Below are 24,544 nucleotides of genomic sequence, written 5' to 3'. Positions count from 1 at the left end.
AATACCATGGAATGGATTGGTATTTACGGCCTGCATTCTGGTTCTGGCCATCTAAAGGTAATTTTCGTTAGGCCTGGTCATGCAAAATAGTGCTTTGTCAACTTTAACCGTCACAACAGACATTACACAGCAAGTCGATCAAAGTATCGATAGCAAAAAACCATTTATTCATTACCACTTGCATCAACCTAAAAACTTGACGCTCCCCCTCCCCCCTTCCAAAAAAAAAAAATCGACCGCAAGGGCGAGGCATCACCAAGAGTAAACCACAACCATTTATTTCAGACAGACACTAAGTAAAGCCACACACAGCACAGCACATAGACACACAGGCACAAGACAATAAAAACTAATGTGAGGGAGCACTAACTAATTGACTAAGTAGACATAAAACAACTAGGAAAACAGGCCGTGAAGGGGGGTGGGTAGTGTGTGGCCGAAGCCAGCGCGAGACTAGTTAATAGAGACAGAGACAGAGAGAGCGAGTGTTGACCCGAGGGCGACAGGAAATTTGACTGATGACAAAGTTACGAGAAAAAAAAAGTGAAAGAGGGGTGTAAACGAAGACAGGAAGCCGAATATCCGGGTATAATCGGGGCAAAAAAAAAAAGGGCAAGATAAAAAACGTGTGAGCAGATAGCCGTTCTCTCCTTTTTTTTTTGACTCCTGCGCCCTCTCATCCAAGCACGAGAAAAAAAAAAGTAAACCTCCTCATCCCTTGTTCCCGAATCACTACCAATTTCTCCATCCGCAGCCCGCCCTGTATTCATAGATAACGCTCGTCCCTTCAGGTTCCAAAAGAGATGTAGGAAAAAGCAACCCATTACAGTTAATCGGAGGCATATCGAATGACTTGCTGGTCATGAGAGAACCAGCAGGAAGCCGGTTGCGCCGTGGACGTAAACCGACGTAACCGCAGGAAATGGTAGGGAATAAAGGTACAACCTGATCATCATGTCCCCAGGTCATACCATTGTCCAATTCTCATTTCCCCATCTCAGAACGCTGCCCCCAATCCCGCTCCCTGACGGAAGCCGAGACCGTAAATGGGTACCGAAGCAAGGCGAGACTGCAAGGGCCCACCGCTGCAACAAGCGTCTTCGACTGCCTCCGTGGCCATTCATGCCGTGAGCATTAGAGGGGTTGCAATTAAATACCGAGGACAGGAGGGGAAAGAAGAACAACCAAAGGAAAGAGGCGGCGGGCGGGTGCAGCATGATACTGAGACGGGTCGTGGAAGAGATTGCAAGAGGTGAACGGGCGTTTACCGAAGCGAGAAACCCTTCCGCTTTGGTTCCTTCTCCAGTGGCCGCCCGCTCTCGAGTCTTGCCTTCTTCTCTTCGAGCTCCATCCGCTGCCGCTCGAGTTGCTCTTTCATCTCGCGATGGCGAGCATAGAGCTCCTCTTCGCTCTGCCGCAACTTGGCCTCCTTCTCGGCAACCTTCTGCTGGAAGACCATCTTCATCTCGGCTTCCATCTTGGCGAGCTTCTGCTCGTGCAGGAGACGCTCTTCCTCCTGCTTGACGGCCGGGTTGACCTCCTTGAAGACGCTCGGGTCTTGTGAGACGCCCATGGCGAGCAGCTTGTCGGTGCGGTAGTTCTCGTAGAGGACGTTGTTGGTATGCTCCTTGAGCTCCTCCATGTGGGTACGGATGAGCATCTGGCGGAGCTTGACGAAGTCGCAGTGTTCCTCGTTGTCGACCTCAATGATACCCCACGGGTACTTGCGGCCACGGACCCTGCGCCCATCGGCGTTGACGACCTCAGTGTTAGCGCCAACAACGGCGAAGGGAACCTTCGACATGATCTCGTTGTTCTCGGCGATCGTCTCCTCGTCGTCCAGCTCGTAGCGGGGACCCTCGAAGATCTGAATGTTGTGGTACTTGATATCGGCGAGAATCTGGAACTAAGTCAGCTTTGGTCCAGGACTACATCATATGGAAAAGAACGCACCCTCTGCTTGAAGGCAGTAACCTCCTCATCGGTCAGAGTATCGGCCTTGGCAATGACAGGGATCAGGTTGACCTTGGTGTGGAGGCGCTTCATGACCTCGATATCGAGGGGTTTCAGGGAGTGGCCCGTGGGCTGGATGAAGTAGACGCAGGCATGGATGCGGTTGTCGACAATATTGTGGCGGTTGATCTTGTTCTCGGCATCGAGATAAGCATCGAAGCGCTGCTCAATGTTGTCGACAATAGGCCTCCAGGACTCATCGTTGTTGACGAAGTCACCAAAACCGGGGGTATCGACGACGGTCAGCCGCAGACGGACGCCCGCCTCCTCAATATCCGCGCTGATAGACTGGATCTGAACGGTCTTGGGCACGATGTCCAGGCTGGGACCTTTGCGCTCCTTTGGGGGGTACAGGGAGGTGTTGAAGAGGGTGTTAACCAGAGTCGACTTTCCGAGACCAGATTCACCTGACACATTCATGAGCATCTCAAGCTGAGCGTAGGGACTTGTGTTCGAACCAACTCACCGACGACCATCACGTTGAAGTTAAAGCCCTTGCGGACGCTCTTGCGGTGCCACTGGTTGGGCAGGTTGGCGAAGCCGACATAGCCTGTGAGCTTGCGGCGGATGATGTTCTTATTGTCGGTGCTGCTAGCTTGTTGGGGAGCTGCGGCCTTGGTGTCAGAAGGTGTCTGGCGAGAAACCTCTGATCCGGCTGACGAAGGGTTGTCAAGCTGCGCGCCTGGCGCCGCCGGCTGGGGGTTGGGGATGTTGTCAATACCGTTTGAAGCTGCAGAAGGGTCAAGTTAGCATCCACGCTCACACAGTTTCCTGCTTACTAAGAATACAGTGGCCGCGGGCATCAGGGACACGCAAGATGCTGACAGTCGTCTACTTTCTTGGCCGAAGCTTCTTCGGCAACCATTGGCTCAGGCTCAGGCTCAGGCTTGTGTTTGGGCTTGGGCTCAGGAGGAGGTGGTGTCGGACTCTTCGGATACAGCTCCTCGTAGTTGAGGGGTTTCGTCATCGGCAGCATTGGCGCCTTGGAGCTCGGGGGAGGTCCATAAGGCTGCACTATGGTTCCGGGATTTTCCAGCTTGCTGATGACGGCCGGTAGGCTGCTGACGCGATGGCCAGGAGGTGTCTGAAAGGGGAATGGATCTCGAGGAATAGAGGACGGAGAGGCCAGCTTCGTAGTATCTGAGCCCGCCTGGCTCCTGGTGCGAGACTTGGCATGTTGGATCATGGTGTTGAAGTGCATCTTTGATGGACTGTAGGCAGTCGGATGCCGGGTGGTTTATGATGACAGTCCAGTTTCCAGAGGGGTGGGGAAAAAAAAGCCAGGCTTTCCCAAGAAATCCTAGAGATGGCTGGCTGCTGGATTTCGGGCTCGCGTTATCGAAGCAACCTGGAACGAGGAGAGATGCAGACGCATTCCCGGCTCGACAGGAAACCTCCATGGAATGGAACAGACGACCGACACACCACGCAGTCCGGGCCCATCCCGTCCTGAGCTGTTTATGGCGCTGAAGACCCAAGAGCCGCAGCACGGCAAGCGTTCCCCGGAATGGAGCCCACGGCCTGGGCAACTCCCCACAATGGAACATAAAAAAGTGAGCCGTCCTTACCCATTGTGACTACTGGTATGTTGTGGCTGTGGTAGCGAGGGAATCAGTCGTAATCGGGAGGAAGAAGATCAAAACGAGAGGAAGGCGCGAGTTCTGTGACAGGCCGAAAAGGCGTCTGCTGTTAGCTTTGTCGGATGGGGAAAAGACACAAGCATGGACAACGGAGAGTGGGAGGAAAGGGGAATCGATAGGTGCTTGTTGCGGGTTGCTGTGTGCGGCTGCTGGAAGGTGACGGGAGCACGCGACTGGTCGAGACATGATGCACGCCCAAAGGGAGGGAACCAACGAGAGTTAGCGGGCTAGGGAGCATCCATTGGAGCCCAGACCGGGCTCGGGCGACTCCAGCGCAACTTCCAGCTTCCAATACCCGCGATTTCGCGACACCAAACCATCCGTATAGCATAGCCTCTGCGAAGACGCAATGGGCCATGTGCGCAGCGGAATCGCAGCGTCGAGCAACACTTGACTCAGTCAGGGGGGCAGCCATCACATACCAACTCGGGTCAGGGAGATGACACTCGTAGAGTCGCGTCGTCGGGAGGGGGGGGGGGAGAGGTCGATCGAAGCGCGACGGCTCGGTTGCTCGATGGAAGAGGAAGGGAAAATGGGCGGCGTCAAAGCTCACGCTGAAGGCGCGTAGGAATGACGACGAAAAGAGCGATGAGAAGGTCAGGAAAGGCTGAAGGGGAATGGGAAGGCAAAGGTTAGGCAGTCGGGCCAGGCAGGCGTGGGCATTCAAGAATCGAGATCAAGGGAAAAATTTAGGGTGACGGTGCGACGACCAGGCCTGGGAGATTAAGCTGTTTGGCTGCTTCCGCTGGGGGAGCAAAAGGGGTTTGCGCCAATCCTCCCGCTGGGTCGCTGCGTGCCAAAGTTGGCCTGGCGAGAGAGCTGCCCAGCGCAGGGGCCGTGCTAACGGTAGATTAGCTGACCGGGGTCTGGGTGATTCGCGCAACGTGATTGGCTGAGAGGAGGGCAATCCCCAGGCCAAGCAGCGTGACCTCTTTTGGGCTGGGGATCCACTGCAAGCCAATGATGGACGTCGATGTTTCTCGCTCGCCCGCACTGGACACGAATCCACACACGTCCGCTGCACGTTCGGGCGAGCTGCAAAGGGGGCGAGGAAAAGCAACAAGCAAGCAAACCATCCGATGCGGACGATGACAGCAGCATATGTGCAACTCACTCGACGGCAGGGAAACGGTGGAAGCGTGAAACGCTAGGGCTGGATACGAGAGGCAGACGACCCCAGATCACGTTTTCTCGTGATGGGAGGACCCTGGCTGCTGCCCGCCCGTCGGCTTGGTCTGGGTTCTCGCAGACTGGCATCCACTTTCCACGGCGATGGACGGCGCCGAGCATTCCATCCCTGACCGGCGACGGGAAGATGATCCAGACGGTCCAGCGGACGTCCGCAATTGTGACAGACAGTCAACACCAATTTCTACACTGCAGTTACGGACAGTAGCATCTCCGTCCCCAATAGCACCATATTCGTGTAGGCATATTAACTTTCAGGTTTACTTTTAAGATGCTTCACCTGCGCTTTGTACATATCTTGGTTCTTGGTGTTCTGTACCTATTCGACAACAATCAGCATAGTCTGGACGCGGCTCGAAGGGACCCGACCAGGGGTCCACCGGTCCCCTAGTCTCCCTATCTTTTATGAAGGACATGCCCTGATTTACCTGAGCATTTATTTCGACAGACAGCCTTTATCCGTCTCGACGCCAGAATCAAGGCATCATCCACGGTTGCCGCAAGCCTGCAAGTGTGTGGACCCTGCATTGAGAGAGCAAGGGGCCGATCTAGATCATGAGAGCGGCTTGCCCAATGGCAGAGAGCATTCCATTCCGTCTATCGTGCAGCTCCAAACATCCGCTCAACGATTTTAGTGACCATGCAACGCAGAGTTGAGGTTGCACAGGAGGGGTTGAGAGAGAGCTTCCAGCCTATGAAGTTGACGTTGCGAGTCGACTCGACCCCTCATTTAGTTCTCTAGATAGACTGTTTGAATGAAAAGCCCTGAGGACATCCGACCCAAGTTTCATCAACAAGTTGTTGAAACTAACTGATGTCGAGAGGTCGAGAAACAAGGAAACATCGGCTGTTGAAATGAGGAGTGGGTCCTCTCTGCAACCCAAACAACAACCCTGTCCCGCAACAACACCACATGGGCGGGGACCCTGATTATCGCCGAGCCCCTTGGTGAAGATGATGACATTTGTTGTTGCCAACAACTGAGTTGCGGTTGAGTCTGATCTGCATCCGTACTTTTTTATAACGACTTCATCTTATCCCTACACACAAATTGGAAGGCGGTAAACAGCTATAAGGCACAGGAGCTCATCCAACCAAACAGGGGTTAGGGTTACCAACTTACAGCAAGACATGTCTCTAAGAGTCTTACAGCTGAGATAGAGATGCACTTACACGGCAAAGACATGACGGCTCTAAGCCGTCTGAAGGTTACCAATTCCTCATGGGCAAAATCAGGTCTGTCCCTGATAAGAGGCAGACCACGGATATCTCGATATGGCCTGGGCATGGCTATGCTCTCCCATCCACGCCGCTCATTCCTCCTATCCTCTCGCCCAACAAAAACGCCCCTGAGCAAGCGTCTCTCCCTAATTTTCACCAGCATGCTATTCGCATTCTGGCTGTATCCAAGTGATAGCCATCATCACTGTCATTCCTTAGCCCATCTCAATGACGGCCGCCACCACACCAGTTCCTTCCACGACAGACCATCAAGAGAATATTCCCCCAAAGAAGACGAAGAAAATGAAACAGCCTGGTCCCGCTTCGTCCACTCCATCTCCAACACCACCTTCATCCCCTCAGCCGACGCCCTCTCCGACAAGGTGATCGACATGCTCATGCCGGAATGGACGAAGCTCATCCCAGGCTACATCCGCAAGCTCCAGCGCGAGCTGAGCCTCGCCCCGGGCTCGCTGGCTGCTGAGATATGGCGCGAGGCCCAAGATCCCTACGTGCACCCGGAGATCCGATACGCCGCTAAAGTCCGCGTGTCGAACGACTTGTGCGATGAGGAGAAGGAGTTTTTGGCTAGGAGGAAACGGATGATCGTGCCTGCGCTGGCGAAGTATCTGGGTGTGGATGAGGGAGATATTTGTCCAGATGATGTGCCTACGATTGCGATGTGTGGTTCGGGAGGCGGTTTAAGGGCATTGGTTGCGGGTACGGGGTATTTCTCGGCGGCTTCGGAGGATGGACTGTTTGACTGCGCGACGTATGTTTCGGGTGTGAGCGGGTCGTGCTGGTTGCAGTCGCTTTATTATTCGTCTGTGACGGGCGGGAGTTTTTTGAAGGCTATTGACCATTTGAAGACAAGGTTGGGGACGCATATTGCTTATCCGCCGGTTGCGTTTAATGCGTTGACATCCTCGCCGACGAACAAGTACCTACTTAGCGGACTGATTGAGAAGCTTAAGGGGGATCCAGGTGCCCAGGTTGGTCTGGTTGACTTATACGGCATGCTGCTGGCAGCTAGACTTCTAGTTCCAAAAGGAGAGCTAGGTGTCCATGAAAAAGACTTCAAGTTGTCCAACCAGCACATCTACATCAAGTACGGGCAAAACCCCTTGCCCATATATACGGCCGTCCGACATGAGATCCCAGAATCTTCCTCAGAAGTAGAGGAAGAGACCAAAGCCCAAGCCCAAGCCCAGGCCAAGAAGGATGCTTGGTTCCAATGGTTCGAAATGACCCCCTACGAGTTCTTCTGTGAAGAGTTTTCCGCCGGCATCCCAACCTGGGCTCTGGGTCGCAAATTCAACAACGGCTCTGATGTCCCCTCACCGACTGCAGAAGGCAGCACCCGCTTGCCAGAGATCCGTTTACCATTGCTCTTAGGCATTTGGGGCAGCGCTTTCTGTGCTACGCTTAGTCACTACTACCGCGAGATCCGGCCGCTGGTGAAGAATCTCACTGGCTTCGCTGCCCTGGATGACTTAATCTGGGCATATGACAAGGACATGAGTGTTGTCCATCCCATCGAGCCGGCTGCCATTCCCAACCCGGTGTACGGGATGCATGGCCGACTGCCGCAATCTGTGCCCAAGGGGGTGCTCGACAATGAATTCATCCAGCTGATGGACGCTGGAATGTCGAACAACCTGCCTATCTACCCCTTGCTCCGGCCGGGTCGCAACGTTGACCTGATCATCGCCTTCGACTCCTCAGCCGACATCAAAACCGACAACTGGCTCTCCATCGTCGAGGGCTACGCCAAACAACGCGGTATCAAAGGCTGGCCGGTCGGCATCGGCTGGCCCAAGGAGGACGAATCCCCCTCCCGAACGGCTGCTGAACTCTCCCAAGCAGAGAGAGCAGCCGAAACCACACCCTCCCCTCAACCCCCTGCATCCCAAGCCCCCATTGAACCCTCTCGCAATATCCCCTTTGAACAATCCGTCCAACAAAAAGCCTCTAAAACCCTAGGCTACTGCACAATCTGGGTCGGCACGACCCTCACCTCTTCAACGCCTACCCCCGCAACCCCGATCTCCCCCACGACCATCTCCCACCTCCTTCATCCCCACGCCGGCATAGCCGTCGCATACTTTCCCCTGCTAGCCAACGAGAAGGTCGCGCCGGGAGTGGATGTCGCGACAAGCGAGTTCATGAGCACGTGGAATTTTGTATACACACCGGAGCAGGTTGAGCAAGTGGTACGGTTGGCGAGGGGGAATTTCGCGGAGGGGAGGGATCAGTTGAAACGGGTGGTCAGGGCGATTTATGAGAGGAAGAGAAAGGCGAGATTGGAGAGGGAGCAGGCAGAGAGGGAGAGGAGGTTGGTTTGGGGGTTTGGTGAGTTTGTTTAAATGAATGAAGAGGGTATGATGATGATGAGCAGATAACCTGACAGATGAAAAGATGATAAGAAACATAGAGCTCACGAAGAGAGAAATGGCAAATCTAAAGACGTTACATCATATCGTATACATACATAAGCCACATTTTGTTGTCTACATCACCAACAGAATAATATACATACACTACACTGGCACGCCCGACCTTCTTTCCCAACTCCTCTCAAACATGTTCACCGACCAGGAAGCTTGTGCATTTGCTTGCATGCTGCTTTGCCGACCCGGATGACGATGATGGCGCGATTGTGCTAATATACAAAGTAGACATCCCCTTCACCTCCTCTCTTGTTCTTTTCCCAGAAAACACACACACACACACACACACGCGCACGAGGAGCGTGGGATCATGTTGTCATCATTCTCTTTTTTCCCCCTATATTCCCTCTATACTCCCATCGTTTCCCCCTCCACCACCCCCCCCCCCCTTCCTTCCTATTTCTATCGACCACAGATAAGGGTATCATGCCCCCTCTCTTCATGCCTCTACAACACACCCACTGCACGTATAATAATAAACCCCCACAAATACAGCCACAGCGACAGGCACAGCTTACCGGGCAACAACCTCACCTATATCGATATACACAGGCTCCCACGGACGAGCATCCTCAGCCAGCATATCGCTCGGCACACGGACATGCTCGCCCGGGCTGTACAGGTACCAAGCTTTGAGGGCGTTGATGGCTGCCTTGGTGCGGGCGTGCTCGAGGCTAGAGGCGGCGCCCTCGCCGAGCTTGTCCTTGCCGGAGAATATGCCGACCACGAAGACGGGGGTTCGAGACAGACGACCCGTCTCGCTCAGCAGGCGAGCAACAGGCGGCTCAAAGTCCTCACGGGCGCACAGCATGGACAACTCGCGGGTAGGCACATGGAAGGCGAACAGTTTCTCGAGGTCGAGAGTGCGCGAGAGGATGTGGGCCTTGACGAAGGCCTTGACGGGCTCGCGGCCGCAGTGGGCATAAACGGCGCCGACAATGGCGCGGCAGGCGTTGGCGTAGGCGCGCTCGGCGAGTTCCCGCGTGTAGGCATTACCGTACTCCGTGTCCGAGCGCTGCTTCAGCTCGGCGGCCTTGCGCTCGGCGTCCTCCTGGTCGTCAACCAGCTCGCCAAAGTCGTCGTCAAAGACCACGCGGCTGCTCAGCCCGTGCCGCCACTTGTACTTCTTGACGCCCTCCAGCTCGGCGCGCCGGTAGCCGAAGGTGACCAGGGCCTTGCCCGGGTTGTGCAGCGAGAACTGCAGCAGGCCCGGGTCGACCTCGCCGCCGGGGGCGGTGGTGTGCTCGATACCCCACGACCGGGCTACGTGGTGCAGGGCGGTCGGGCCAGCGTAGCCTTTCATGGCGGCGTATAGGATGTTCATGGGCAAGCGCGGATAGCGCACCATGAGCATCTCAGCCACGTGGTAGTTGATGATGGTCTGGCCGACGAAGGCGAGGTTCGTGTTGTTGAACAGCGGGTTCTCGTCGGCAGAGGCGTCGACCAGCGCGCGGGCCAGTGTCTGGAGGGGCAGTTTTTGCGGGAGCGATAGACGAGCATGCAGCGCGGCCAGCTTGGCCGACTTGAGCGCGCGGTCTGGATGCGGGGAAGGCAGCTTGGTCACCTTGGGCGGCAGCTTTTCGAGAGGGGGAAAGCGCTCCAAGTTGAGGCCTTCGTAGAACTCGGGGTCTTCTGGGACGTTGATTAGTTTGTCGGGGTTGGGCGTTGTGCTGGAAGGCGCCGATGCCGCGGGGGCCGCCGTCGACTGGTATCTCGCGGGGCTGCTTCTTGATCTAAGGCTAACGGACACGGAAGCGGAGGCCCCGGGGGCCATCGAGGTGCAGACTGGGGCGCCAGAGGGCCGGGCTGCGAGCAGATGGCTCGTCCATCTGTCGAGTCGTAACCTCTTCATGGGGATAGATCGGTGATTATGGTGTAGATGTGGTGAGAATGATAAGGGTGATGACCGTGGTGGGGAGGGACCGCACGCAAAACTGAGCCTCTTTTTGGGTCGGTAAAGCCTTTTTCCTCCCGAATAGAAGCGACTTCTAGGCTCCCAGCGCACTCAGCTCGGTCGAGGACGGTCGTGGGTGGTATACTGCCGGTTGTGTGCGGTGCCGTGGCTTCCCAATCGCCGTCAGTCGCCCGTGGACGGAGACGAAAAAAGTTCTCCAATTGTGATGAGCTCGCTGGACCGGCCCGCCGCGAACAGGGGTGCCACCTGGCCCGCTCTCTACCATCAGCGTTCAAATCTAGCCAATCCAGAGCCCTATTGTGCTGACATAAGCATCTGTGCCAAGCCCGGGGCGGCCTTGTGCTTGGCGGTCGGTTTAACGGGTACGTACCCCATCTAACCCTCCAGCTCCCAGGGACCGTTCCCCTCCCCACCCTTTGGGCCCAGGCCAGCCAGTGAGATCGCTTTTTCGAGCCGTTTGATTGATTGGCCCGCGGTGTGCACAGACGACAGCGGCGAGCAGCAGCAACGTTCTGGAGCAGCAAAGCCACTTCGACATCTATCCAGGCCCTCCCAGCACCAACCTCGCTTTACTCCTCGTAGCCGGTCAAAATGGTATGTGTGTGCTTCCCTAATTGATTTGTTGCCCTACTGACGAGCATATTCCTGCAGGGTGGCGGTCCCAAGATCCCGTGAGTTCCCCTCCATCTGGTCGAATCAACGCACCACCATCGCCAACAGGCGCCCATGCGCACCAAGCACGACGACGACTGACCTGCCTGCTTTACCGTTCAGCTACCCCAAGCACGTCTGGTCGCCGGCTGGTGGTTGGTACGCCCAGCCGGCTAACTGGAAGCAGAACACCGCCATCTTCGGCCTGGTAATCTTTGGCATTACCGCCATGGTCTGGAAGTATAGCGCCGAGCATGAGGTTCGCCATAAGATGCCCGAGCCCGACCGGTTCTATCCTAGCAGATAGTATGTCCTTTCTCTCATACGTGGGTGTTCAGCCAGAGACAGGGCTAATCGTTGAACAGCTGGGTCAAACAGATCAAAGACTACGAGCGGGCGCAAAAGGAGAAGCAGCAGAACAATACCGAGGCGTCATCATAATGCCGCAGTGCTTTGCCCATCGGGGTGTAGACTGTACTGTACATGAAAAATAGAGGTTGTGTTCTGCTTGCCAATCATGGAAACAAGGTCATTGTGTTGTCTCGGTTTTTTTTTGTCCGACAATGACGCCGCCTGCACCATGCCTTCTTTGTTGCTGTCAACGTTCATAAAGCTATTGTGGAAACTCTGAGGTGCCATGACTCTCATAGCATTCAGCGTGCCAATACTCAGCTTCCAGCATTCGAATCCTCCCTATGGTATCCGTCCCGGTCCATCTCTCTGTCACCTAATATCACCATCCGCAATGGCTAACGATAGCTGTTTCGTCCCCGACCCCAAATTCACCTTCTACTTCCAGCCCAGCTACAATATCATCTGCGCCATCTGCCACGACACCCAACTCTATCTCTCCTCCGAGAGCTTGCCGCTCAAGGACAGCGACCCGTCCGTCCTGCCCTGCGGTCATGTCTTTGGCCACGAATGCCTGACCAGCTGGCTGCGCTCGCACAACACCTGCCCCGTGTGCCGCTTCGAGCTCAAATTCGAGCTCTGCCCGCACCGCATCCTGCCCCGTCGACTGACGCGCGAGAATGTTTTCTTGTGCCCTCTGACCGTCCCCGACGGTGGCAAGGTTAAGACGCAGTGTGCTAAGTGCACAGTCGAGACCGGAAAGCGGGTGTATGGGGACATCTGGAAAGACCTCGTGGCGCCGTACTATACACATAAGCGAGATTATGAGCGGACGGGGGATGAAAGGTATAAGCGGCTGATGGAGGGAGAGCTGAAGCTTATCACTCGTGTCATGAGCGAATGCACTAATGTCACGGATCGGGAGTGGTGAGCTCACAGAGAGAGTTTCAAGGTTGGTAAGTGACCTTTCCCGAATAAGTTACGCTCATTTCAAAGCGTTTCTTCTAACAGGCGATGCTTGATAGTGAGGCAACTGATAAGCCAAGATTGCACGTTTTGGCACTTCCCATAGACTTCTCAGTTATTGTGAGATTTTGCTGGCAGGTAAGTACTCCCCGTACAAAAATAAGCTGATAGCTTGTAGGTCGCACAGTTCTCCGTTATGCCGGGTTTAAAAAAATCCAAGCAAAAACATACAACACGGGGGATTCCCCAGTCGTCACCGACCTGAGTACTAACCCCGCCCTTGCTGGCTTATCTATGGGAGAGCGGACGGGATCCCGAGTTTTCCAGCAGGTATGGTCGTATGTGAAAGAACTTAGTCTCAAATTTAGTTTATAAAGGCTGATGGGCAGTAGAAACTATGATCTCTGAGCCATGGTGACGGTGAGCGTTTTTACCCGTTCGGAGTCCTAACCATTGTCTCTGGCCTGAAGGCTCAGAAGTTTCGAGGCCCCACATTGGCTCCATATTATCAAAGAAGCACTTCAGTTTACAAAACGTGTACTTACTATCTCCACGCGATTCCTTTGCGTGTTATGCCCGAAATGTTGAGAGCTTATGGCGATTAAAAACATGTACAGACTACTTCTCAGTTCCGCTAGCTTCGCGCCTCTTGGATAACCTGATCATTTTCGAAGATCTCATGATCGCTTGATCTGGAAAGAGGGGCCAAAAGTACCTGGACATCCGGATTGCCTTAAGCCATTGGTCAAGCTACAGGTAAGTTAATGAGGAAATCATCTTAGATACTAATTTCATTGGGTTCAGCAGTATCTCTGAATCCATTTTAGGTCCTCATAACATTGTCTCTAGAGTCATGCAAAAGAGACTCTTCTTTACTTGACGTTGTTTGGGCAACTCTGGGGCGGTTTCACGGGCTCCACATCTCGGTCTTGGCTTTATGACCCCACGGACGTGCGGGCTGGTTGAGCCGCTCGTCACCTGCGAATTGCCAAGCTTTTGGAGCTTGGGCAGCTCCACCCACGCAGCTTGCATCGGGACTTCTTGTGAGTGAGAGACTACCTGCCTTATCCACAGCGGCCTCCTCATTCACCCCAGAACCGGGCCGGCCCAGCTGGCGCATCATGGTTTCGTTTTGCTGCTGGTGAGAGATTGGTATGTTTTTTCCACAAAACCCGTAACCGAATTTGTTCTTCAACATTTTTTCATTGGCAAGAGTTAAAAAGACTGATCTGAATTCAGGGCACACTTCTTCATCTTCCTCCTCCTCCTCCTCCTCCTCCTCCTCCTCCTCCTCTATCACAATGCCGACCCCCCACCTACACCCCAGGTCGCGCATGACCTCGTCCCTTTTTGCGACCACCGTACTGGCCAGCTTTCTCGTCGTCGCCCTGCCCCACGCCCTACCGTGCCCGGCGCCCAGGCGCGCGCTGGCCGACGTCGGCGACCCTGCCTCTACGGATCCCAACGCTTGCCCCAAAAGGAGAAGACGGAGGAAAATCGATGATGGTGCTGTGACGGGGTCGGAAGAAGGTAGCGACGTGGTCGAGTTCAACGGAGGTGATTGCGAAGGGAAGTGTGCTACCACTGCGACTACCCGCCGCAGGCATCGCGAGTGCCCTGTGCCGAAGCCCGGTGGGATTTTGGGCGAGTGGCTGGGGTTTAATAAGCCGACGACCACTACGAACCCGATGAATACAGAGACGACTAAGACATCGCCACAGAGCCAGAGGTGATGCGTGGCTGGAGTATTGGGGGGTTAGATTTTCAGAGAGACGGAGCTATGAATGGGCGAGCCGCCTTCTGGATGTCCGACTAGAAGGGGCAGATGTGCTATTGTATTATTGGGAGTAAAGAGGGCGGCTCTATGGGCTGGCATGGGAAGGGCGGTTTACAAAAGAAAAGAACATAGAAATAGAGAAAGACGGGTATAGGGGCTATCTATAACAGCATATGATCAATGATGCTCGATATATCATACATATTTAGGCGGTAGTTTCAAATCGATTCCTGAGAGACATGCATGTTTATCCACTCCTAACCACTTCCTTTGAACTGGCCACTCCTCATTCGTCAGGACCGACTTTAAGTTTTCTTCCCTGATCATTTTCCAGCGTTTTGGAACCGTGCTGGTTTATTTAGTGGTAGGCCTCCAACCTCCAAGACAACCAATACCCCAAGCCCGTCGATCAGATATCAGACATGGGATCACAGCTCTTGATCAAGCTTACTTCTGCATATGGTGCTGAAACAATGTGGTTTTGCATCTTAAACCGCTGAAGATTGTTTAGGGCTGTCATCACTTCTTCTTGAGTATAAAACCTCAACCTCACGGTCGTACTGATCAGCAGGGTTAGGATGGGGTCTGATCGACAATGCGTTCCAGACATAAAGTGTGTTTCTACCATTGTGACAATCCGATCTTGTAAGACTAAGATCCAAATACTAAGGCAACACATTCAGCTTTCCGGTTGGACTAAAAGAGTTTGTGAGCAGTGACATACTCAAGGGGGGGGGGTACAATAGGTAGAGCAGGCAGGGAGCGTCCGTGCTTCTCACTCTTTTCGACGGGCTAATGTTATGACGGCTGGTGCTTGTACAGATACTCCGGAGTAGTGATGATCCTGCCGGCAGGATGTTCCTGTCCTACCGGTTTAACCGTCCGGATGTTTCATCGACAGAGTTGCCAGCTCACCAACACGGATGCAGGACAGCACATTCTACCAGATGCGAGCGAGGGCGATAGAGACACCGGACGTATATCGCTTTTTCTGTGTCTGTCATGGAGGTTGTTGAGTTGGAAATGCCTGTTGTGCTTGGTGACCCTCCGTGAAGATCTTGAATCTACGTTCTGGTGTTGTTTCACTTCGAGGTAAGAAACACCAAGTCTGCGGAGTCTAAAACAGTAACTGACATCTCCAGCTGTGCTCGCTGCCTTTCCTTATACCTTATTGTAATTCAAACTCCAAAGCAGGGTCACAATGAAGCTCTCCACGCTCCTCTTCGCTGCCTGCCTGGTGTCGGCCCAGCTCAACATCTCCAACGCACCCTTCAGCAATATCAACTTTGAGAACCTGCGCGGGGTATTTAATTTAGGCGATCTCAAGCTCAGCGACCTGCAGGTCGGGGGCCTGAACCTGGGTAACCTCGACCTGACCGACCAAACCGTAGTTGCCGAGGCGATTCTGGCCATGCTGCGCAACTTTTGCTTGGGTAATGTTCTGGATCTGAATGCGATCCTGAACCTCAGTATCGATAATGAGCTGGACCTGTTGTTCCAGCTCGCCCAGTTCGCGCAGCTCGGGCTCTTGGACCTGTTTGGGATTCAGCAGCTTTTTAATAGGGGCCAGGTATTGAATAGGTTCAACCTGGGTGAGTACCCAGCCACTCTTTGGCGTCAACCCCTGAAAATCGAGGAGACTAGCAAGTGCTTACTCTGTCATCGGATCTCTTCAAGCGGGAGATCGACGAGGCAAAAAAGACTATGAAGCGGACAAAGCTTCGCCACCGCCAAAGCCAGTTTGAGGCAGCAGTGCGAGCAGCTGCTCCTGTCCTCAACAGCCATCACCGAGGAGACTGCTACCGCTACCGAGTCTGAGGCTGAGGAAACCGGTGCTGCTAGTGCTGAGATTGAGACTGCTACCGAGACGGAGACGGTCACGGCCGATTAGGAGGAGTCAACCTTCACAGTTACAAGCAAGCCCTCAACTTCTTCCTCCAGGGCAAAGACGATCTCCGCAGCAGCAGCCCGCACAATCTTTTTGTCAACTTCATCTGCTACCTCCGTCGAAGTGACTACTACGATAGTCTCCTCCGCAGCCGCAGCGATCACGGCCGCACGGGGCGCCGCTAACAGCCCGGTGCCTGCAGCCCCTGCCACATCGACTGCCTCCGCGGCGGCAGCTGCCAAAGAAGCTGAAGTAGCACGCGATGGTGCGGGTTATGAGGCAGACAACCTCTCAGACATGACTCGCTGAAAAGGGATCCGAGTGGTAACTGGAGCTGCCCAGTTGGGCCCTATAGGCCAGGGGGAGTGGAAACTGTCTAGAAGCGTTCAAGGCAACGCCACACCTAACCTACTTGCTTAACGACTGGCTGTAGAGTGTTGTGACGGGGGTCTGGGCATGTGAGAGAGGAGGAGTTCTGGTTTGGGTTTGGGCCGATGTTTCGTTTCAGTTTGATTTTTTTTTGGGAAAAACAACGTGAGACGGGGATATTGCTGTCTCTATAGGTCCCTTCGCGCTAGATGCGAGGGAGTTAAGAAAGCTTTTGGTTCTGGGAGTTCCTGGTTACTATTTTCGCCGTGCTTTGCAAGAAGAAGTAGATAGTGATTGTAATGCGCAAAAGAAGAGATTGAAGAGAAAGTTCTCATCGTCGGCTGATCTCAAAGACTTCGAGAGTTGAGTTGAGACGACTTAGATTCTGCCGAAGCCTGCAAGCCTGTCTCTTCTCAACTCTCAACCGACCGCTGCCTCAACCCGCGGCTTCAACCCTTGCTCGGCCCGGAAGCAGCCAAGTTCCGGATTTCAATGGAACCCAAGAAGCCATTCACATCACTGCTGGGCTTGCTTGCTTGGCTTCTCGGCGTCTGATCTTCAGCGGGCTTGCTGCTTCACGCACGAGTCTGCGACAACGAGGTATTGGAGCGCTTGGGCTCATGTCGCAGCCGCACGGCAGGAGCCGTTAGATGGGCCCATCTTGGTGGGAAAATGACCAATGACAGCTCGTAGATTTTCAACACCGCTCTTGGCGGAAAGGCTTGGCATTAGTGGGCAACTTCGTGGTTGGCCACAGGGGGTCCGAGCTTTCAGCCTCCTTGCAACCCCAGATTCCTGGGCCAGAAGCCGATGGTTGAGTTGGGGCTGCACTCGCAGGTTTGACGGTCGCTTCAACAGTAAGCTTATCCAAAGTCTGTCGTCATCTCCGCCCGACTGTCGCCTAGCCCCGCGTTACACCAAGGGCCGAAGGAGAAGCGACGAAAGAATGAGATGAGATTTTTTTTCCTAACCTCGGATGACAGCGTCCAGTGACTTGTTACCGGCTTTACAGGAGGTAATAGAGGAATTCGGACAAGACAATCGCTTTGTTCGAAAAAGTCAATGATTACTGATAAGTATATCCAAAACTTCTTGTCAAACAGCTCTCATCCAACCGTGATTTACGGTCTCATGTCTACCCTCAATTCAACTTTTTATTGAAACCTCTTGTGCCCTTTGCTCCCCTAACAAAGACGCCGCTATTGCCTTCTCAGCTCAACAATTGACTCACCTCTCGCTTTGTTCGACGAAATCGCTTCGAAACAATCTGCCCATTCTTGGCGGAGATCAGGGAAGTACCTTCGGGTCTGCAGGCCCAACCGTAAGAGGCAAATTGTTTTTTTTTGTTCCTGAAGCTGGGCCTTGAACCTTGACTTCAGACGGTCACAAGGGTCCTCTGCAGAATACGCTCGGACCTCGAGTATCCCGTTCTCAATCTCGAAACCGCTGGCACCCTATTCCCCCTCTCCCTCCCCAACTTTAACCAAACCACATATCTGGATCTTCTGTGGCTCCTCATGCTAACCAAAAATTAACGTGCAATACTACCATCTCCCCCCTTAGATCACAATGTGTTTCTCTTGGCACTACATCAGACCCCGACTTAAGCTCGGCCGATGATGGTTCCGTGCATGGGTGACGTCGCGGCAGCGCTGGGGTTCTTCTCATCACCTTCTGTCGAGGCACAGCTTGATCTCGGATATCTCCTTTTGGACCCTGGACTGCTCATGTGTGCTCCCCCAATCTGGTGTTTGAACAGGATCCTTACACCCCTTTGGATCCTCTTCCCTACCCTGTCTGGACAAACAGAGTCGGCCACAAGGTGCCTTCGCACCGTAGCTCATCCCGGCTCATCCCAAATGCCCCCTTGCCCACGGCGTTTTACCCGCCGCCTTGGCCCATCGACGCCGGCTACCTGACACACGCCGGATGAATTCTCAGTGTCCCTTTCGAGCATACGTCATATCCTTGGACACTTGGCGCGAGGCTCCTGACTATCCAGGGTCACGGATGGTGCGGGATGTTCGTTGGTCAAACTAACATATAAGACCACCGGACGACCCGTGACTCGCCCTTCCCGTTTTCCTCATCATCATCATCCAACCAACAATCCAGCTCTCAAGACTTCGGTCTACCATCCTCTCCAGTCATTCATTCTGCTGTCGAGCTGTGCTCGCTGTTTCTCTTCTTCACTCCTTTCGCTTCACTTGACGTTCTTGAGGTATGTCGACGACGACAATCCTGACCCTATGATGATCAACGACTAACATCATCTCAAAGCTGTGCTCTTAGACTTTAATCCCTTTTATACCGAGTATACGCTTAGTCGTTCTCTCTCGTTCCATACATCAACTTCGTCAAAATGAAGTTCTTCACCGTCATCGTCTCTGCTCTGTCCACCCTCGCTGCCGCCGCCCCGGCCGTCACCTCGACCACAACGACCGACGTCGCCAAGCGGTCGACCGGTGAGGTCGTCGATAAGCGCGCCATCACCTTCGACCTCGGTCTGGTCAACAACTTCAGCGGCTTCCAGCAGGTCAATCTCAACTACCTGCTCAACATCAACGCGCTGCAGCTGAACCTGCTGCGCAGCTTCGCTGAGATCAACAACTTCAACGTGCTGCAGTTCCAGGGCCTCTTCCAGCACCAGGTCTTCGACCTCAACAGCCTGCTGCAGCTCCAGGCCCTGCACACCTTCTTGCAGATCGGCCAGCTCGGCGTTCTCAACGGCTTCGACCTCGCCGGCCTGCAGCTGCACTTCCTCAACCTCGGCCTGCTCAACAACATTGGCGTCATCGACCTTAGCCAGTTCATCATCCCCTCCGTCGTCGGCCAGGTCACCTCTGTCGCCAGGCAAAGTAAGTAATCTTACTACTGCATACTCTAAATGAAACCCTTCCTCCTCCCCTCCCCTCCTCCCCCTCTTTAATCAACACGAGCAGCTGGAGCGGATTTCTTCCCCTTTTTCACCCCTTCTCCATGTGTCGGCAAACGTGTGTATTCACACGAGAGGCCCCCCTCAGTGCCGGTGAACTTCTTAGATCTGCTCATTCCGACGGCGACCTCCGCTCCTAGCAGCAGCACCACTTCGAGTGCCGTTGTCGTTGTCGATCAGCCTACGGCCACCTCAAATGTCGTCACTGCTGAGGAGCAGGAGGCCCAGGAGGGGGGCAGTTCGCTGAACTGACGCCCCACATCATCGCCCGATCCCGTGCCTTGCCTTCCCCGTCCGCGCTACTGGCAGCTCGTGTTTGATTTTTTTTTCAACTTTGTGGTTTTGAGCAATGTTCGGACAGTCTGCTAATTTCTTTAAAGTCCTGGTCACCAAGGAGTAAAAAGCGACGACGATGCTCTGGCGCTGCTTGCCCAGCCTGCCTAATCACCCCGCAATCGAGTCCCTTTGGGATTTGACAAAACATCACCGGGGAATGGGTTGATGTCACTAACCGGTGAACTAGCAGCGCGCTAGGTCTCTGGTTTCTGGGCACCCAACTCACAAACTACCTCTTGGATACCCCTATTTCATATGTATTGAGCCTCTCATATTTCTACTTCAAATCGTTGAATCTCGGCGGCGACAATGTCTTTTATCGGCTTGGTGCGTAGCTAGAGCGGTGGGGAAGGAAAGGGATGATCGTATTAAAGGGTTTTTGTTTTTGACATAAGAGGGGAGGGAGAGAGTGAAGAAGGAAAAGCGTGGAGAAAAGATGGATCTTAGATCGAGACGTCTTGATGATGCTGGATAAGAAGTAATCAACCGGATTGGTTACAGATGCCCTATTTATGAGGCTGAATTTTGAGTTCCAAAGTGATGAGTGAGTGAAATTTTGAGAGATGATGAGATAAGGTGAATCCTCAGTAAGCCAGAGCCTTCTCGGAAATGAGTCACCAGCAGTGTATTGTTGCAATTAGTCAATATCACCACTTTGTCAGGCAGTAGTGTCGGCGACTTTGCTCATTACAGCCAAGCTGGACGAGGGAGAGCTAGAAGAGGAGCTCGAGGCCCTGCAGCAGCAGGATTTGGAGGAGAAGATGCTCAAGACGGGCACCGTACCGGCTTCAATGATGCCTCTGAATCCATATCAAGCTAGCGTTCCATGCACAATGCACGTTGCTTACGGATTACTGGGGATGTTTATGAGAAGAAAGACTTTTGATATGGCTCTGTCAGTAGAAGAACACAATATCCAGATATATATATATATATATATATATATAAAAGCCCTAGAGAACAATCAACCAGACTGTTGTTCTGCTGGCCACACATCCACACATGATGCAGACGACTTGAATGGAGCATGTCTTCCGTCATGCACGATTATGTTTGTGCTGACAACGTTGTGACAGGATGAGCGTAAGATGGCCGTGGCGCGGAAGGGAGTGGCGCTATAGAACAAGCTGAATCAGGGGAGGGCAGACCCTTGTGAAACCGGCATGTATAGACGGCTGCAGGGGGACTTTTCTCGGAGACAATAATTAGCGAGAAAAATGACTTTTGTTTTGACTATTTGTCTTTCCGTACGAGATACGGATAGCAAGCTGCAGGGCTTCGGATCCGGGTCGCAAACATTTTGTTGATGTGAGTGTGGCTTGAAATGGTTGGATCCTTGGCTCCAGGGGCAAGGCTTCGGCCATGGCGCTAGGGTGTTTTGTTAGAACCACGGCATGATGAGATATATGGTCATTCTTCGTGAGGGCTTCCACCAAAAACGGCCTACTTCTCTCGTATCTACGGAGAAGAGGACCACGTATGGAAAATCGGCTCGAATGCATACGCTACTAGGGCACAGAAGATAATTGGAAAAGCATAGCCTTGTTTTGTTGTTTTGATAACCTTACTTATGACACCCATCACATCACATAACAACAACCTTTGTGGTAACTGGGCGTCAACATGTAGTTATTCCAGATACCAGATACCAGGACCTACCGAACAGTGAGTGGGCAGACACAGTCACAACAACACACCGGCTTCCCGAGATTTGTTGCCAGAGCGTGCATACAAGATGTGGATGGAACGATGGCGCTGCACGTCGAGCAATTTTGCGCTGGGATGATTGGCTGTAACAAAAGTCGCAAGCGTCCAAGTAAGCTCACGCTCAGCCCTGCCGAGAAGCTAAAGACTGCACAACAAAGTCCCAACTTTTTGTCCAAAAGGCTGCCCTTTCCCTTCCAAGCAGGAGGCTGTGTAACCACATCGCAAAAAGTTCCAGAAGGGGCGGTGGATATCTAGTGGTGAAGTGTTAGTGGGTGGTGCAGTTTGCGTAGTGGTGTCCTAATTATGCACCCCGCGCGCGCGGCTTAGATAGATGAGCTCCCACATGAAAGGCACACACGACAAGTCGAGCTTGAGTGGCTGTTGTTCAACCACACACATTGTTGACAATACCTGCAGGAAGGAGATAGACTCGGAATAGACATTTCGGTGTCTACAGAAATCAGGCTAAAACCGAGATATACCAAGATGGTAGTGTAAACAATGGGGAGGCAATTAACTGAAGAAATTGGACGTCTGCGTCTTGATAAAGGGGTCGTCTCGGCTTAATGGTTTTCCAGGTTTGTTTTGGTCAGATGCCAATGCCATGTCTCAACCAACAAGTGTCAGCGTCACATTACGGTGTCGTGTGCTGTCGTGTGTTGTGTGCTGCTGCGTTGTACTTGAACTGGAAACGAAGTCGGATAGAAGGCGATGATAAGAGATCTGCGTTGTCCATGATTGCCAGCGACTAGGTTGCAAGCAAAAGCGCAGCGTGACACCAAGTTTCCAGATTACGCAGTCAGCGGCCTCGCCGATGCGAAATTGATTTTGTCGTAGAGCTGAGATTCGGCATCGTGTATTTTGTTTGGATTTTGAGTTCAAAAACGATGCCGATCTGTGGGGAGAAAGCAACAATGGCTAACCAACTAAGCATCACAACGTCTTGTCGGGAACAGGCGGGGCCCGTTGCTCGCGCAGGCGGGAGTGGTGCAGATCGATTTTTCGGGGCTCATATGATCCGTGCACTGCCAGGGGATCAGGGGTCACTTTGCCCTACTCAGCGAAGCGAGCTCCGCAGTGATTGCCCACTTTTCGGTTTTAGGATGACATGACAGAAAAAAAAAAGCCATTGTTGTGGCTGACCGCAATCCATATGACGCCAGGCCACAAAATGAGTTATTTTCATCCCGACCAATTTTGAGACCTGCAGCGAGAAGAACAGCAGCTGTAGCGTAGGCGCAAGAATAAAAGCGGTGGCGATCGCGTACGGGATGCACAGGAAGCCAATGGCTCGGCAATAGGTGATCCTCCGGGCGACGGGCCACGGCATCGTCATCATCGAGCCTGGTGCAGCAATCGAGGGGCCCCGCCATCCTCCTGACCCCACCAATTTTCCGAGCAAGGCACCAGACGCGCCGTGGACAGTTGCAGTCTTTTGGAGCGAGCAAAAAAAAAAAAAAAAAAGCTTTCGGTGACGCGATTCCCACCAGTGGGAGCAGAAGCGACGTGGATGGCCTTTCATCCAGATTGCTGCTGTCGTCAGCATTCAACTTAGCCAAAAGATTTGGCCTACTGTCCTGCCTTTTCAAGCGGCACTTTTACTTGACTCTCCTTGGACCTGCCGCTGCCCGCCGATGTCGCTTTTTTTTTTTTTGGTCAAGATTTTCCTCATTCAAAAACAGCCAATCCAATCCGGGCGCGATAAAAACAAGCTAGTATATGGCACACTTTCGCTTGACTGTCAGACTTTTGTTGTTGTAGGCTGCAGCCCACGGCGCCGCTGGTCGTATGGGCCAGTCGAACGGGCGAAGCATTGGAAGCAGGCCAGAACAGTCAGTCAGCCCCAGGCTTAGGCTCTGCAGGCTCCGGGGTGCCTGAGCTGAAAGCCAAGCTTTGGTAAGCGGCTGCACTATGGGCGTGGCAGGCTGCGGCAGGCCATTTCTCGGAACCGGAGCCGCGGCCGTGCAGGACGATGTGCAGTCGTACAGCAGTGCTGACCTGTTGTGGTGTCTTCCGCGAGATGCTGGGCCAGGAAATGCGGGCGTAAGTATCATTGTCAAGCAACAATGAGGTGACAGCAGCAGCAGGTCCCAAGCGACAGGACAGGCCCAGGCAGGACACGACGGCCAGAAACGTGGACGCCACACTGTCCCGACAGCTCCTGCGATACGATTTCCTTCTTCCCCCCCTCCCCTCCCCCCTCCCCCCAAAAGTAGCAAGCAGTATAAAGAATGGATGAGAGCCCCTCTTCTTCGCAGACCGTATGGCACATTTCCTCCTTGGCAAGATCACTTTCCCCCTTCGAATGCATAGTGTATTGGAACCGAGATCTGGAATTAGGGCGGAGCCAGCACAACGCAGCTGGACACAATTGGACACGACAGCGACAACGCGACAACGGACCGACAGATCTTTGAACAACGCAAGCTGAGTCCGCCCGCCTGGGCCTTGGAAGCGCCTGAAGCGGGCTGCGGAAGGTAAACGCTAGTGAATGCAGCGACACCGCAACATCCATCTCGTCTCTAGTGTGGAGTCCCCGGACCCAGCAACCTTGCACTTGGCGCCAGTGAACACTCCGCCGCAGTCACTGGCTCGCAGCCGCAGTTGCTGCATTTGAACCCTCCGACAGAGAGAGAGAGAGAGAGAGAAGAGAGAGAGAGAGAGAAGAGAGAGAGAGAGAGAGAGAGAGAGAGAGAGAGAGAGAGAGACGAGAGGAGAGAGAGAGAGAGAGAGACAGGGACTCGCAGGAGGACAAGCCGAGACATCCTTGCCCACCTTGCGTGAGCCGCTCGCCTGTCTCCACACCAGCCGTCTGCTACTGTTACGGGATCCATACTCCTGCCCGTATTTATGACGGCTGCGAGAGCTCACAAACTCATCGTAGAACCCTCATCTCCATCATCTCCCATCTTGGGACCTCTGTCGATTTTGCCCTCTTCAAAAGCACGCGGTATCCGCCTGCAATTCCTCGCCGGCCTGCAGCATATCTGCGTGTATCCAGAAGCTCGTGTTCGCCCCTGGCTTAATCGCCTTGAACCTGGCCTGGGTCCATCAGTAAAACAATCGACGGCTTATTCGCTTGTCCGCTTGTCCTGGGAGTCCGGTCAACTATAAACTCGCCGTTTATTTTCCCGCCT

The 24,544-nt window shown here is 53.6% G+C and overlaps 8 protein-coding genes across 8 annotated transcripts; 6 read left to right on the top strand and 2 right to left on the bottom strand.

Annotated features, from left to right (window-relative positions):
• Window positions 1-1,264: 1,264 nt before the first annotated feature.
• On the bottom strand, window positions 1,265-3,214 carry CTHT_0032480 (septin-like protein; the record flags this gene model as incomplete). Its single annotated transcript, XM_006693624.1, has 4 exons — window positions 1,265-1,900; window positions 1,954-2,420; window positions 2,480-2,743; window positions 2,839-3,214. 4 exons carry the CDS (start codon window positions 3,212-3,214, stop codon window positions 1,265-1,267), a joined length of 1,743 nt encoding a protein of 580 aa, XP_006693687.1.
• A 3,009-nt stretch (window positions 3,215-6,223) lies between these two features.
• CTHT_0032470 (uncharacterized protein) lies at window positions 6,224-8,428 on the top strand (the record flags this gene model as incomplete). Its single annotated transcript, XM_006693623.1, has 1 exon — window positions 6,224-8,428. One exon carries the CDS (start codon window positions 6,224-6,226, stop codon window positions 8,426-8,428), a length of 2,205 nt encoding a protein of 734 aa, XP_006693686.1.
• A 598-nt stretch (window positions 8,429-9,026) lies between these two features.
• On the bottom strand, window positions 9,027-10,364 carry CTHT_0032460 (mitochondrial 54S ribosomal protein mL44; the record flags this gene model as incomplete). The annotated part of the gene is made up of 1 exon (XM_006693622.1): window positions 9,027-10,364. The coding sequence occupies one exon, from the start codon at window positions 10,362-10,364 to the stop codon at window positions 9,027-9,029; it is 1,338 nt and encodes a 445-aa protein (XP_006693685.1).
• Window positions 10,365-11,018: 654 nt separating this feature from the next.
• Window positions 11,019-11,519, top strand: CTHT_0032450 (uncharacterized protein; the record flags this gene model as incomplete). Its single annotated transcript, XM_006693621.1, has 4 exons — window positions 11,019-11,021; window positions 11,079-11,098; window positions 11,202-11,384; window positions 11,444-11,519. 4 exons carry the CDS (start codon window positions 11,019-11,021, stop codon window positions 11,517-11,519), a joined length of 282 nt encoding a protein of 93 aa, XP_006693684.1.
• Window positions 11,520-11,823: 304 nt separating this feature from the next.
• Window positions 11,824-12,360, top strand: CTHT_0032440 (uncharacterized protein; the record flags this gene model as incomplete). The annotated part of the gene is made up of 1 exon (XM_006693620.1): window positions 11,824-12,360. One exon carries the CDS (start codon window positions 11,824-11,826, stop codon window positions 12,358-12,360), a length of 537 nt encoding a protein of 178 aa, XP_006693683.1.
• A 1,336-nt stretch (window positions 12,361-13,696) lies between these two features.
• Window positions 13,697-14,128, top strand: CTHT_0032430 (uncharacterized protein; the record flags this gene model as incomplete). The annotated part of the gene is made up of 1 exon (XM_006693619.1): window positions 13,697-14,128. One exon carries the CDS (start codon window positions 13,697-13,699, stop codon window positions 14,126-14,128), a length of 432 nt encoding a protein of 143 aa, XP_006693682.1.
• A 1,245-nt stretch (window positions 14,129-15,373) lies between these two features.
• CTHT_0032420 (uncharacterized protein) lies at window positions 15,374-16,245 on the top strand (the record flags this gene model as incomplete). The annotated part of the gene is made up of 3 exons (XM_006693618.1): window positions 15,374-15,764; window positions 15,909-16,048; window positions 16,114-16,245. 3 exons carry the CDS (start codon window positions 15,374-15,376, stop codon window positions 16,243-16,245), a joined length of 663 nt encoding a protein of 220 aa, XP_006693681.1.
• A 2,546-nt stretch (window positions 16,246-18,791) lies between these two features.
• CTHT_0032410 (uncharacterized protein) lies at window positions 18,792-19,616 on the top strand (the record flags this gene model as incomplete). The annotated part of the gene is made up of 2 exons (XM_006693617.1): window positions 18,792-19,287; window positions 19,471-19,616. The coding sequence occupies 2 exons, from the start codon at window positions 18,792-18,794 to the stop codon at window positions 19,614-19,616; spliced, it is 642 nt and encodes a 213-aa protein (XP_006693680.1).
• Window positions 19,617-24,544: the final 4,928 nt, after the last annotated feature.

Source organism: Thermochaetoides thermophila (genome assembly GCF_000221225.1).
Source record: "Thermochaetoides thermophila DSM 1495 unplaced genomic scaffold scf7180000011816, whole genome shotgun sequence".
NCBI classification, from domain to species: domain Eukaryota; kingdom Fungi; phylum Ascomycota; class Sordariomycetes; order Sordariales; family Chaetomiaceae; genus Thermochaetoides; species Thermochaetoides thermophila.
The sequence above is the reverse complement of the archived record's forward strand: the minus strand, read 5'-3'. Positions and strand labels throughout refer to the sequence as shown.